We start from the raw sequence: 16333 nt of genomic DNA, 5'->3' as shown, positions 1-16333 counted from the left end.
CGTATACTATTTTGGGCTTTACAATTTGAATTATATTAATACTAATAATTAACCATTTTGATAAAAACATCTTTTTTTGATGATAAATTTGTAATTTATTGAGTAAAATCATTCTTTACAAGTTCAACTAATCAAAAAAGAAACTCACCGTTCATCCAAACAAAAAATGAACTATTTTTTTTATTATTACAAGATATATATTGTTAATTCCGACAAAAACAAAGGTATGTCTGTACCTGCCAAACATTAATAACAATGACAAAAAGATTAATCTTACAAAATTATTATTAATCTGTTTCTGTACTTAGCTCACCTAATAATGGAACTACACAGGTAAAGGAATTAAACCAAGCAATTAGAAATGGGTATGTAATATCAAGACTTAGAGTTAATTTCTAAAATCAATTTCATTTATCACAATTGATCGCATTTCGCGTAAGATAAATAGTATATTACACGCAAGACAGTCTCATAAGAACGTTTACGTTAAATTATTATGCGATAAAATAATTTCCTTGATAGATTTTAATGATTTTTTTAAGAAAAAAAGGAAAATATTTAAAAATAAAAGGCCGATTTTTTGATGAAATGAAATATTACTAAACTCCGTTTGATCACTCTTTTAGCAATCAACCTCACAGCCATTTGAAAAGCACAACACAACATGACAATAATATAATTCAGTATGACAGCCTAAGAAGCATTGGAGGTTAGCACTCATTACACCAACAATTTTCATTTGAAAAGACTTGAATTCTCCCATGATACTTGCTACACTTGTTCTGTTTCATGGTTTAATTCTGTCATATGCTGTGATATATTCACAAGAAATTGCACTTACGAGGTCCTTACCAGCATTTGCATTACATAATACAAGAAAAGAGAGAATTGGGAAATTATATCAGCATCCTTCGAGATCGCGCCATCTGAGATAAACGAGCCCAGCACGATAATGTGTATAAGCACCAGCCACAACCATTATATGGAAAAGTTGGTGACTATGCCCGGCAATGTCGAATTTTCCCGGCATCCACCTCTCTGGCACTCTCGTTGCATAGACAAGTGTTCCGATCCCATAGAATGTGCCCATCAAGGCTTCGTAAACTGTTGTATGGACCGCCTCCGGCTGGTTCCAGAACAAAATGATCTTGTGTAGAATAGGTGCTGCACCTGATAGACTCATCCCAACAAACAGCATGGTTCGAAAGTTACGGTACTCAGGGCTTTGGAAAACCGGAAGAAGGGATACCAATATCGTACCTACACCCAAAATTGTGATGAATCCTATGTACAGGTTGCAGAAGAGAGGATAGCACATGAACGAATAAAAGACAAGGGGATAAAAGGAGGTTGTTATAAGGGCGGATATTCCTGCATAATCAAATCTAAGCATGATGTAGGATAGGCGTTCGGAGTGACAACAGAGCAAGTGGCATGCACTGCTTGCTAACAAGCAAGACATCGCCCCACACATGAAGGCGAAGAATGGCCACCGTGTGATTGGCCTTGACATCAATGGTGCTACTATGTTTGACACGTCATCCTTCATGCTACTCTGCAAAAGATTGAGCGAGCAAACATGTTTTTACGTGTTCTGGAATTATAATGTAAAGAATAATTTTCATTGTCAAGCAAACGGAGAGACTACATAATGCACGTCTTCACTAATAACGACTTCGCATTTATGAAAATGGTTAGTCCAACTCAATAAAATTCATATGTATCCATATAAAACTACTATCAAATCCATCACACAAGCTAATGTAGGACAAGGATATTTACTCTTCTGCTCTTTTGAACTTGAACCTAGGAAAATGTCAACATTGAACTAATCACACCAATTCACAACCCTATTTTGCCAAAATGACAAATGGAAAGAGAGTAAACCACGTGATGGAGAACAGTGAATTGGATAAAGGAACTGAGAAATACCAGAACACAAGTATCGGTGTGGTTACTGTGGGAAAGACGTTCTGGTAAACAGTTGCTGAGAAGTTCCATGATATGCAAATCAGTCAAGGATGGTATCAAGTCCATGGTATGCAAGGAAATTTTTAACCCCTTTCGAAGTCTTTGGAAATCAGACATGTGTGGCAAGTACTGGATACAAGTTGTGAGCTCCGTTCGTAATTGGTGAAACTCTGCTTTTTTGAGCACGTTGGGTAAGTTATGTAGGTCCACAACCTTTGGAACCATCATAGCAGTATAAATGGTCAGGGAAAGGAATAAGAAGAACCCTATCAAGTGCCTGCAGATGATGAATCATGCTTGCAAGTTCAATATATATATATAAATCACGATGATTAAATAAAGAATATATAACATGGTCATTGTGAAAGTCGCCATCGCATGAGAAACAGATCGTAGAAGCGTGACTTCTGATAAGGTAAAGTATCTTTTGCTTATGATTTTCAAAATATTTAATCAAACTCATGCAAACTTTTTAACCTCTCACTTTTAAGTTAGAGTTAATCAATACTTGATAGAAAACAGTGGCCAAGAATAAAGTAACCTGTATACCAAGTGTACCACATATTACATGCACCTTAACTACCCCACTAATCCTTCAGAAGTTACCTTGCATGCATTCTCAGTCACCGTTGCTCCCTCTTAAATTCCAAGAACATATTTTTTAGTGAACCACGCGAAACAATTTTAGTAGCTATTGCTTACTATGTTGAAACTCGATTTCTTGATCTCAAACAGGGTGCATCAAAAAGTGCATAATTAGTTTCCTAACTACATGTTAGTTTTTTTTTTTGGGAAAAAAAGAAAAAGAAAAAACAGTCATGTCCCCCAGTACTCGAGCTCGAGACTATATCATGAATACCTAACATGTCTAGCATTGAAGTGCACGTGATCACACCGAAAATGGCATTAGTTCTTGAAGAAGCATTGAATTGAGTAGGGCAATAGATTGTGGTCACACCAAGATTTATGGCACTTAAATACTCCGTGTCATCTTTAGCTACCCAAGAACTCTTAACAGTTCCTGAACTTTTGTTTACTTCACTAATTGACGAAAATACTCACCACCACACAATCACGACCACTATTTCACCTTCAGTTGCCACCAATCTAGCAGAGAAAAGTATCATAAATACTAAATATGGCCATGATAGATCTTACAGTTTCAATAAACATACAATTGAAAAGACCATTAGTGGCTAGAGGATATGAGATCATGTGTGGCCATTAGTGATCTTTTCTAGTAAACAACCTGATTCTTACAGGCCAAGATGTTAGATCCCCTTGTGCTTATTACCAAGCACTTTTCCAAATAGTTACAATAAGATCGCTACCCTGACACTCTCTCACCACTTGTTCACAACTGTAAAATGGCTATAATCAAGTATACAGTTTAGGAAAAAGCAGGAGAAAGAAGAAAAATCAAATACAAAATCTTATTACATTATAGGCGAGAAAAGAGAGAGAATTCAAATGTTACAAAACGGCATCTTTACACTACAAAAATCACCAAATCACAAAACAAGGTCACACTTACTCCACAGAAACAAAGATTAATGAATGGGAGCAAAAGCACAAAAGAAATGCTTACGTCCAAACATTGAGGGTCTCATTGTGAATGGTAAAAACACTGAGTAAGGCCTGCTTCATTGGCCATTCAGACCTGTAATGACCCAGAATATACTCGTTGTCTTTCAAATACCCAGGCAAAGAATGATACTCCACCAACTGGTACTTCACTTTCCTCCACAATCTTTTTCCTTTCCCTTCTCTTGTTTGAGAAGAAATGCTCTCATTCTCATTTGATTCACAGCAAGATTTCAATCTACAATTCCTTTTGTTCTCACCCATTCTGATTAGCCTACCGATCATCATACACAATGTAAGCATAAAATCACAAAATGACCATAGATTTACAGCAACAAATGGTCCTTTTTCGTGCATGCGTATGTATGAACTATCATAACATGTATACAAAATCCAGTGACAGAGAAATACCTGATTAGAATAAGCACTCCGCCGCCAGGAAACGACCAATAAATGTTATCATTGAAATGCAGAAAAGACCGTATATTTATAAAAGCATTTCTTGGTCTTCTCGGTGGATCTAACAAGAACTAGAGGCCATTTATGAGCCAAGGAGCCGTCATTAATGTATAACAAGAGGCAATCTAGTGGACAATATTGTTTATTGCTGTATTTCTTTTTCTTTCTTCCATAGGTAAGAAAAAAATAAAGTATTCATCGATTTAAAAGATGGAGAGACGAAGAAAAAGAGATGTATTGGTTCGATGCGGAGACGTTGAGATAAACTTTTTTTTTTTGAGTTGATATCTTGTGAGACGATTTCTTTATCTGTTAGACAGGTCAACCCTAACAATATTCACAATAAAAAGCAATCTCACAGAATACGATCCGTGAGACCGTCTCACACAAATTTTTGTTTTTTTTTTCAAAAATTATTTATGTATGACTTGGAACTGCAATCTTCATGTTCTTTGAGAATATAAGTTCCAATTACAATTAGCCTAGAGTTCAAAGTCGTTTATTACTCATATCAACTTGAGATATAATGATTTGAGCAATTCACTTTGATCTCTTTGTTGCTGTTTAACTTCATAATATATCCAATTACCTTATTTACAACTTTAATTAAAAGTATCAAATAGATAGTTTGAAATTTAATTGCGAATTTTAATCAAGTAAACTCGAACATATTAATAATAATAATAATAATAATAATAAGAGTAAATTTTTTGTTCCACAGTCTCTAATCCGTGAGACATGTTGACTTCATTCATATTTATCATGAAAAATAATATTTTAATATAAAAAATAATATTTTACATGAGTTAGATTGCGTTGAAAATCAATTTAACAAAATTAATCGGTGAGACGATCTCACAAAAAATTTGTATAATAATAATGCTCCCATCGGATTCAGCTGTGAAATTAAGTTTGTCATGTTATGATTTTAATATTTCAAATGAAGTTCTGTTGCTACGAAATTTCATAAAAGCTCTTCGTTACAATTATAAGCTCACCAACCCAAAAAGCCGGAAAACAATCAATATAATTTATAATTTTTTTTAATAATAATTTATAACACTCAGCAATACAAAACCAAAACAGTCAATACAATTTATAATTAATAGTAATTTACACCAACACCAAAACAATCAATAAAATTTATTTATTTATAACCATATATCACCAATAAAATAAATAAATAAAATTTATGTATAACAATCATTTATAACCCCATTAATACAAAATGCCAAAAGCTACCGATGGAATTTCTAATTTTTTTTAGTAATGTATATAAAAACAACCGACTTTACATGCACATGCAAAGAGTAATAGTACTAATTAACTTTATTTTCATGATCTATTTTTCTCATTTATTACCAAAAATATCCTTATTTTATTTAATATTAAATTATAAAGAACCTCTATTGTTGTAAATTCATATATTAGCATACAAAACTAGCTAAATTTTATCAGATTTAAATAAACATATCAGTTTTCATCTAAAAAGTTATTCTAAATGCATTAAATTTTTATTAAAAACATTATAAAATATATTATATTTTGTATTAGTTATTCAAATTTTTTAGTACTACTCGGGTTGGGTTGTTAGTGAGTTGTTCGGGATTTGATTATATTGGATTGTATAATTTAAATAAGCTTTCAAAATCTATTTTCAACTCAATTAATGTCAAAACTATCTTTAAAGTTTAACAAGAATCTTACTAGAATTATGAAACCCAGCCCACTTTTTTGGTCAAGATTTGTGCCAAAGTTTTACATTTAAATCCAACCCATTTGAGTATGACATTTGTACAATTCCTCGTTAATTAGACATATAGAATATGAACTTGTGGTTCGACGAGTGCCATGGGTTAGTTGCACATGACTTACATACACTCGAGCGTCTTATATTTTCAGATATTCATTTCAATCCTAAGTATACAATCATCTCTTTAGAGTGTAAAATCAAAAGTGTGTACTTTATGAAATGTTATAATTAATAGTAAACGTATAATTCTAATATTTATTTGAATTATACATCCACTCAATATGAGAATGGAAATCATAACTTTGACTTTGATACCAAGTATTTGCTTACAATAGCCCAAACGTGAAGATTCGATCGCTATTACAGACATATATTACACCAAAACAATTTTTTTCATATCCTTGTTGTCCATGAAAATCGAACATATGGTCAGTTTGGCTCTGATATCAACTATAAGAAGTGTCCTAAAAAACAGTAGACGGACGGTTACCTACGACCTAGCGCCTAGCCACCTAAACGGTTTTGTAAGTTAATTTTTGTAATATTTAATAACATTATACATTAATATCTTTAAATTATTTTTTATTTTATTTTTATTTAAGAATCTTATATCGTGTTGTTGTTGATATAGGTAAGGAAACATGACTAATAAAAAATAAAATAAAGTTTATTTTAGGATATTAATCATTGTTTAAATTAACTCAATATCATCGTTGTACATTCCTCTTTTTCAAATTCAAAATTATCCTCGTGATTTTTTCTCACTTTGATGTTTTAGAACAAACCAATACATTACATTTCTTGTTGGACTTTCGTTTAGGGTCTATAAAAAATGACCTTTAAATTTTTTATTAGTATTAAAAGACCAAAAACCTTTTTAAAAACAAAAAAAACCAACAAAAAAGCCTTAATCACCTAGAACAGTTCAGGACCGCCTAGAACCGCCTAGGTAATCTTGTCGCCTAAGCTGGCCGAATAACATTATTCCTAGGTGGTCGGCCACTGCCTAGCACCTAGGCTCCGACTAGATTGATTTTTAGAACAATGATTATAAGATTATGTGTTTGTCATTGTACCAGAAAATATAATTTGTGATAACGGTGCAACTCTAATTTTAAATCTTTCAATAATCAAAACGCTACGGTTGGATCACTATCTTAATCGGAGCAAATATGACACCCCAAACATACATCAAACAATAACATGATTGCATAGTTCTTGACTAACTTCTCGATTATTATTATGATCGAATTCCCAATCTACCTAACGGATGGTGAAATACAACGAGACCGTAGCAAGGCTACCTAGGCGGATATTTGACCTCTGTCGTTAAAATGAAACTTTAGACCCTTTAAAGTGATTGGCATGAATAAACGAATGAATTAAATTACATACATTATTTCTTAAACATAAACAACATTTTCAAGTTTATATATCAAAATTCAATTCGTAGCATAATTTTTTATATTCCTTTTTAATTTTTGACGACGTCGACATTTTTTTTAAAAAAAATATTTAGTAGAGCATGAGTTAACCAATACACGCATGAAATAACCCTTTAGGATCGGGAAGGCCAGCTGATTACATAATAATTTGATATTAAATGTTATAATGTCTCAAATGATATCAATTTTTTTTCAATAAAATTGCTTAAATCTAACAATATAATTAGTTAAAATAACATTGGTCACAAAATTAAATTTCGTCGAAAGTCCTTACATATAAAAGTCAATCGTACTAAGGTTATCCAAGCATTATTATTACCGGTCTTTGCTTTTAGTCAATTCTCAATTCTCAAGTCAACTTCTGAATTATTATTACACATTTATGAAGTTGTTTTTGAAAAAAAGCCTTCGTGAAATAAAATAAAGTGCATATTTATATTATATTAATTTTTTTCTAGCTTATTACTATTATATACAAGAACATTGGATTAGAGAATTAATAATTTTTATTTTTAAACACATTTTGAGCTTCCCAAAATACAATAAAAATCAATTTATTATAGAATAAAATTATTATCATTTCGCAATAAAAGTTTTTTTGTTTCTTGAATTGTTTTCAAAATTATTGTATACAGAGCATTGACCGATTGATATTAATTTTTAGCTCTTATTTTCAATGTATCTATATTTTAACATTTAATTTATTGAGACCAATTTTTTAACCATTATTTTTGGTAAACCATAATATTAATTATGTTCCGAGAGGTATTCAATTATACTTCTTTCTTCTCTTTAATAATTATGCCTTTACAAAGTGAGATTTGGACAGGGTGGGAAAATGCCGAATTTTCGGTATAACGAGATCACCGTACCGAAAAAATATCGAATTTATCAAATTTTTGGTATACCGAAAATTTCGGTACACTACGGTAACAATTCCGTAGTGTATTAATTTATTAAACTTCCGAGCCTAAAAACATATTTTTTATAAAAAAAAAAATTGTATATTCTTGCGATGTAACACCAAGTACTTAAAAGGATATAAGGTTGGAAAAACTCCTTTCAAATAGTGAAACATTATTTAATTCCAAAATCATTATTTCAAATTAGTATACATGATACACATATGATTATTCATTATACATTTAATATTTTTTAAAAATAAAATGAATTTAAAATAATATAAATATAGAACATGAGAATCATGAAGACTGATAATATAAAGAATATATTAAACTATACAGTTGGTATTAATTTGTGGTGGTTAATAGTGAGCGCTAGCAACAAACAATTTTAATATTTCCAAAAAAATTATTAAAAATCACAAAAATTATTTAACATCTTCTGTGAATTTTTTTAAAAAAATAAAACTATTTTAAATTTATAATAAGTACATGTTTTCAAAGTCGTACGCTTTTTGGGGAAAAAAATATTTCTCCCCTTTTATTTTAAACCAGAGAACTCGTTCGTATATATAGTAAACATTCGAGCCTTCCTCGTAACTTTATCTCCACTCAAAAACTATTACTGTTTAAAAATTAGTATATTCTTCTTCTAATGTTAACACTAACCCACCAACAACTTAAAAGGCTAAAAAAAGCATTAAAATACAGCAACATTATTCAATTCCAAAATCATTCTTAATAATTTATAATTAAAGTAAGGGTAATGTTCCATGCTTATAAATTAATATCTTAAAAACATAAAACGAATAAAATATAATATTATAACGATCATAAGTTATCTCGATTTTGGATTTCCTATTGGGTCTTTCTGTATAAACAGGCTTCATCTCGGATCTCCTCCGTCACATGCTTCCTCGTATATCATTACTCATAGAATATTCTCATATTGGAAAATAGGTTCTTTTTGTCTCTCCTAACACTCGAACCTAAGATTCTATTCATGAGAGTGGTTCAATTGGGTTAGATTGGTACCCACTCTCATGAATCTAAATACTCATTTCGGAGGTCTTAGATTCAAGTGTTGGGCCGAAAGAAACTCATTTTCTAGGAATTAAAATATTCTATGAGTAATAAAGCAAAAGAAATTTTTGAAGAAAATGTTCCCTTAAAAAACTCAAAATCGAGATAGTTCATGGTCGCTACAAAAACAAAACCTTAAATATTATATTCAACTTTAGAGTTGGTATTATTTTGTTTGTTTGTTAAAAGTACTATAATGCTTTACAAAATGAAACTACTATAATAAATATTACAATTTAATACGTTTTCAATAATAAGTAATGACTTATACGGCCGATGGACAATCGAAGTCATTAATGCTTTATTTTTATATAAAAACACTTCTTGCTATGAACCTTCTCTCATATTTTAGTTAATAAAGCTAATTAAATTCGTCGAAATAATTATAAAATCGAGAAACAATTCATTTATAATCAGTGGTACCTTACGTGTTGCAAATGCCTAATGTTTTTTAGTTCGATTCCTTTGGTTAATTCAAACAACTTAACATGATGTCACCTCAACCATTTTTATACTAATTTATTAGATTTTTTTTTTTTATTTTTCAAAATACTTTTCATATGTTTTCTTCCATGGTTGGTAAAATCAATTAATGAGTTTATGTGAGAAAGAATTAAAGAAATTAGTTTTTTGTTGATAGACAAGGGTTGCACAAAACACGCTTTTGTACAAAACACAACTTTCCCTTTTAGTTCAAGTATAAATAGGGGTCTTCTTCTTTCCTTCCAATGTAATTCTGAAACATTTTTTTCTTCAATAATAAAGTTTTCTCATTCTTCGATGAGGTCTTTACACATTTTAACATGGTATCAGAGCCAGGAAACTTTGATCCATCTCGAATTTTTTTCGAATCGTTGCTTCGCATCGTTTAGATTTGAGGATCTCTGCACCATGATTGTTGATTCTCTTGATTGGAACTTCAACTGTTCTTGTTTGATCTGCCTGTACCTTCCATGGCGGTTAATATTAGCTTCAACGATCCCCTCTACATTCACCCGTCGGATACCCCTGGTATGTGCCTCGTTAATGATCACTTGACAGGAACCGAAAATTATGGAGTATGGAGTCGAGCAATGCTTATCGCATTGCGTGCCAAGAACAAAACTGGATTCATTGACGGTACGTGCACAAAACCTCTCTTGAACAATCAACTTTGCACCAATGGGAAAGGTGCAATGCATTGGTGTTGTCGTGGATCATGAATTCCGTTTCGAGAGAGATTTTTGGGGGAATTGTATACGCAGTTGACGCTTCTACTGTTTGGACTGATCTTAAGGATCAATATGATAAAATTAATGGATCACGAATTTTTGCTCTGCACCGAGAGATTGGACGGTTGACGCAAGCTAGCAACACTGTATCAAGTACTATTGTCGATTGAGGCAGCTATGGGATGAATATTCGTCTTTGGTTGTGCTTCCATCATGTGAATGTGATACTGCGAGGCAATACATTGCACATGATCAACAACAAAAGCTTCTGCAATTTTTGATGGGACTCAATGAGAGTTATGCCCAAATTCGGAGCCAAACTTGATCATGATCCCTCTGCCTTCTGTCGGTCAAGCATTCTCAATTATATCTCAAGAAGAATCACATAGGTCCTTATCTACGGTTGAATCGCCTTCAACAGCTCTTTTCTCTGTACAAGGCAAACTGAATAATCAAAAGAGAGACACATTAACTTGTGATTATTGCCACCGGATTGGTCACACGAAGGAATTTTGTTATAAACTTGTTGGATTTCCTCCTGGTCACAAGCTGTACACAGTTAACAATGGTAGAAAGGGACAAAATGGAAGAGTATACAAGAGTGTTCCTAGAGATCAGAAGCCGTATGCGAACTTAACAGATAGTGTACTCACAGAAACTTCACCAAGCATTCACACAGAAGCCACTAGTCCGGCCTCGGCTTCAATTTTCACACCAGCCCAGTATGCTGAAATTATAAAGATGCTGGGAACATACAAAGTCCAATCTCCAACCGAGCCAGTTGTGAACATGGCAGGTACAACTTCTAATTCAAGTCTGGCATCCCAGTGGATAATTGATAGTGGTGCCAATGCGCACATGCTCGGTTGTTCTAGTATATTGCGCAATTCTGAACCTACAATGACCTCTTATAGGTCTGTAAGATTGCCCAATGGTAGCAAGGCTCCTGTCAGTAGGATAGGTTCTATTCTTCTCACTGATTCCATCATCCTTGACCACGTATTGCATATGCCAGATTTTAACTTCAACTTACTCTCCATTTCCAAGTTTACCAAGGACCACAACTGTTTTGTCACATTTTACCCCCACTTTTGTTTGTTTCAGGACCTCAAGACTGGGAGATTAATGGGGATTGGTAAAGAATTCAATGGCCTTTATCACCTTGACACCAGATTCTTTTCCAGCTCAAATCTCAGTCTAGTATCTTCTAACCAATCTATTAATTCTGCCTGTATTGATTCTGTTTGTAATAAAGGTTCAGTGATTAGTGTTTCTGATGAGAATTTTGTTTGGCATAAACGTTTGGGACACATGTCTGTATCTCGAATGAAGTTGTTGCCATTCATGCATAAATCTGTAGTCCTTCCTCATTGTTCAATTTGTCCCATGTCTAAACAGACAAGACTTCAATTTCCTTTGATGAGTTCATCTAAAACCTCTTACTGTTTTGAATTAGTTCATGTGGACATTTGGGGTCCCTTTCATACACCAACTCATAACGGCGAGAAATACTTTCTTACAATAGTGGATGATTTTTCAAAAGCCACTTGGGTTTACCTCATGCATTTTAAAGTTGAGGTCTTATAGATCTTTAAAGTTTTCTTCAAGATGGTTCATACTCAATTTTCTGCCCTTATAAGAACCATCCGAACAGACAACGCGAGTGATTTCTTCAAAAGTGAATGCACCGCATTGTTCAAATCCTTATGGATAATCCATCAAAGTTCATGTCCATATACTCCACAACAAAACGGAGTTGTTGAACGCAAGCATAGGCACATACTTGATGTAGCCCGGGCCCTTTGTTTTCAGTCTTCCTTGCCATTAAAATTCTGGGGAGAGTGTGTCTTGACTTCATGCTATCTCATTAATCGTACCCCTAGCCCATTAATTCAGAATAAGACACCGTATGAAATATTGTTTCATAAAATCCCATCCTTTGATCATATTCGTTTTTTTGGTTGCCTATGTTATGCCACTTCTTTAACTCCCAGGGATAAGTTTGCTGCTCGAGCACATGCTTGTGTATTTTTGGGTTATTCAAGCACTCAAAAAGGGTACAAAGTCATGAGTCTTGATGTTGGAAAGTTTTTTGTTTCAAGAGATCTCATTTTCCATGAAGATATCTTTCCTTTTGCCACGCCAGATCCGCCTTTACCTATTTTTCCTTCAAATACAACTTCTGGTGCTTACCCAATTGCAACAGATTTGGTTGGGGATACCTCTCCTACTGATTCTGATCTTGTTGTTCCTCCAGCACCACCTCTTGTTCCTTCAGTTTCCCAGCCACAAAGAAGATCCGTGCGTGTATCAACACGTCCTGTATGGACCAAGGATTATTCTTGTCCTACATTATCTCACAGTAATCTAGCCACTTCCAAATATCCCCTCAATAACTATCTAGCATATTCTAAGTTCTCACAACCTCGCCAAAAATTTCTGGCATGCCTCTCCTCTGACAGGGAGCCTAGTTCCTATCATGAGGCAGTCTTAGATACTAGATGGAAGGCAGCGATGGATTTAGAACTCGAGGCCTTAGAGTCGAACCACACTTGGAAGTTGGTTCAGTTACCGATTGACAAAAAGGCCATTGGTTGTAGGTGGGTATATAAGATCAAACGACATCCGGATGGGACTGTTGATCGCTTTAAGGCTCGCCTTGTAGCCAAGGGATACACACAACGAGAAGGGATAGATTATCATGATACCTTTTCCCCTACGGCTAAAATTGTCACCATACGTTGTTTAATAAGTGTTGCTGCTGCAAAGCGGTGGCCTCTTTACCAAATGGATGTGACAAATGCTTTTCTTCAAGGGGATTTAAACGAAGAGGTGTATATGCAAGTACCACCTGGACATCATATTCAAGGGGAGCAACGTGTGTTTCGGTTGCTTAAGTCACTATATGGTCTTAAACAGGCTTCGCGGCAATGGATCACCAAATTTTCTAATGTCATGAAGCTAGCAGGGTTTGTTCAATCGGTTAATGACCATTCTCTTTTTACTAAGCGTGATTCTGCTCATATCACGTTATTGCTAGTCTACGTCGATGACATTATAGTTACTGGGAGTAGCGAGAAGGCTATTTCTGATCTCAAGAATTTCTTACATTCTCACATTCACATTAAAGATCTTGGTTCATTGCGGTATTTTCTAGGTATTGAAGTTGCCCGGTCCAAAGCAGGGATTTATCTCAACCAACGAAAATATTTGTTAGAATTGCTGAGTGACTCGGGTTTGACAGGTGCCAAGACATGTGATACTCATGTTGCTCAACATCAGAAGTTGACAAGTCAAGAGCTTGATGAGTTGAATCAGCAGGTTTCTTCTTCCAGTGTCAATGATGACTTATTGTCCAATTCTGATGCTTATAGAAGGCTAGTTGGTAGACTCATTTATCTTACGATTACGAGACCGGACATCTGTTATGCGGTGCAAGTGCTTAGTCAGTTTATGCATGCACCCAAGAAATCTCATATGGACTCTGCAGTTCGCGTCCTACGCTACTTGAAATCTGCACCAGGGTTGGTATTTTATTGTCTGCAACTAATGAGTTTTCCCTACATGCTTATTGTGATTCTGATTGGGCATCATGTCCAATTACACGCCGTTCAATCACCGGTTATTGTGTCAAGTTTGGAGATTCTTTGATCTCATGGAAATCTAAGAAACAAAACACAGTGTCACGTTCCTCTGCCGAAGCGGAATATCGAGCAATGGCAAGCACCGCATGTGAGGTTACATGGATAATTGGGTTGCTTACAGATATGGGAGTGACGTTACTTGCAACCCCAACGTTGTACTGTGACAACCAAGCAGCGCTACACATCGCCGCAAATCCCTTGTATCATGAACGTACAAAATACATTGAAATTGATTGCCACTTGATTAGGGAGAAGATCAAGAATGGAGTCATCAAAACCGCACATATTTCTACCACAGAACAGCTAGCTGATATCTTTACTAAGGGACTGAGTCGGGAGCAACATTCCTATCTACTGTCCAAGATTGGTGTCCTCAACCTACACCAATCTTGAAGGGGAGTGTTGATAGATAAGGGTTGCACAAAACACGCTTTTGTACAAAACACAACTTTCCCTTTTAGTTCAAGTATAAATAGGGGTCTTCTTCTTTTCTTCCAATGTAATTCTGAAACATTTTTTTCTTCAATAATAAAGTTTTCTCATTCTTTGATGAGGTCTTTACACATTTTAACATTTTTTTACTCTTTTTTTTGTTTGTAAAATATAATATATTTTTTGTTATTTTAGATGGGTATTTACGAAATTCTAAATTTGGTTTCATCATCCGAAACAAGGTATTTTCTGTATGTCAGTCTCAATTAATATAATTAAAAATTAGCGGTTGGTGACAGTAATGTGTGATCCGTAGACAAAAAAGGAATTATTTTTTTAAAAAATAAAATAACATAAAATGAAAGTCATTAATTTTTAAAATTAAAATAATAGAAGATAAGGTATGATTATAAGATGACAAGAAAAATATGAGGTATAATGTTTAATTTTTTTAAATTATGAAAAACTTCACCGATATTTTTTTTAATATAAGATGTTTAACTTCATTTAACACAATGCTCAAATATTATAAAATAGTATAGCTAAATAAATATAATTTAGGTAACGATTATTAGTGCTACATGCATGTCTTACCTTAAATTTCTGATAATTGCATAAAAAAATTTTAACGTGTTTTTAAATTCGTAAATTAATGTTTCCCTACCAATAAAGCTCTATATTCGGCATATGTATTTCATATGTCTGTTAATGAAGTTTACCTTGTTTAGAATATTCGAAATCGAATTTTTTTCCCTTGTTCTATGGTATGTCAAAATTTTTACGAGGAGATTGTAAGAAAATTGTCGTCAAAAAAATAAAAATAGAGGAAGAAAATATTATTATATTTATTACACTCGAAAAACATTTTCGACTTCGAATAATTTAATATTGGTATAATTTGATATATTTTAAGTTCTTAACACAATTAAAATAATATGGCATATGTTCATGGACTTCACTTAAAAATTCCACATGAAAAATTTGAATTGTATATATGTACATAAAAATTAAATAAAACACAGCCAATAAAAAAATTATTATTGTTGAAAATAATATATTAAATGTTGAAAAATAATATTTAAATGTGTGTATTGAATATTTGAATGTTAAATATTTGAATGTTGAAAATAAGAGTTGTAAATATTGAAAATTAGTGTGTGATGATGTAGGTAATGATGTATTTTATTTTTGGATTATTTGTAAATATTTCCTATAAATAGATCTCTCATTTGTGAAGAAATTCACAATTGAGTAGAGAGAAAAAAATTATAAAGTGTGTAGTTTGGTAAATTTTGAAAGTTTGGAGTTTTTACTTTTTACCATAAATTTTTACTTTTTTACAACACGTTATCAGCACGAAGCTCTAAAAGTCCTCCACACTTTTCCAAGCTCCAAACAGAAGAAAAATGTAACAAAAATAATAATATTTATTTTACTGTTATTTATTTATTGTGTATATATTTAATATATAATATAATGTTATTATTAAAATAATAAAAATAAATTTTTCAAAAACTTGTTATAAATCTTGGGAGGATGTTAAGACGACATCCCACACTCCCGGTAAGGGATACGACAAGTATAAAAGCCTATAAGATTTTTAAACAAAATAACTTAGGCACATCATTATAATAATGTGATATGATATACATAATTATTTAAACATGACTAATATTATATACACCATATTATTACCATAAAATTATACAAATACATATATTTATTTTTTTGTACACCAACGGTCATAAACAGTAACAAAACGGCTAGTTTTTGCCCTATAAATATGATCTCGCAAACTCTTTCAATCACTCCAACTTTCTCATATTCTCTAAAAATTATTCTTCATCAA

General features: G+C 32.9%; 1 protein-coding gene across 2 annotated transcripts; it reads right to left on the bottom strand.

Annotated features, from left to right (window-relative positions):
- Positions 1–653: 653 nt before the first annotated feature.
- On the bottom strand, positions 654–4184 carry LOC142506249 (heptahelical transmembrane protein 4-like). Of its 2 annotated transcripts, XM_075619462.1 has the most exons (4): positions 3967–4184; positions 3560–3829; positions 1933–2248; positions 676–1555 (listed from the first exon to the last, which is right to left on the bottom strand). In XM_075619462.1, exons 2-4 carry the CDS (start codon positions 3817–3819, stop codon positions 902–904), a joined length of 1230 nt encoding a protein of 409 aa, XP_075475577.1. In that variant the 5' UTR covers positions 3820–3829; positions 3967–4184; the 3' UTR covers positions 676–901. The 2 variants fall into 2 exon arrangements, with proteins under 2 accessions (XP_075475579.1, XP_075475577.1); XM_075619464.1 differs by lacking the exons at positions 1933–2248; positions 3967–4184 and having other exon boundaries at positions 654–1555; positions 3560–3713.
- Between the last annotated feature and the right edge of the window lie 12149 nt (positions 4185–16333).

Source organism: Primulina tabacum, chromosome 1 (genome assembly GCF_025594145.1).
Source record: "Primulina tabacum isolate GXHZ01 chromosome 1, ASM2559414v2, whole genome shotgun sequence".
Lineage (NCBI taxonomy): Eukaryota > Viridiplantae > Streptophyta > Magnoliopsida > Lamiales > Gesneriaceae > Primulina > Primulina tabacum.
This window is presented reverse-complemented; position numbering and strand designations above follow the sequence as displayed.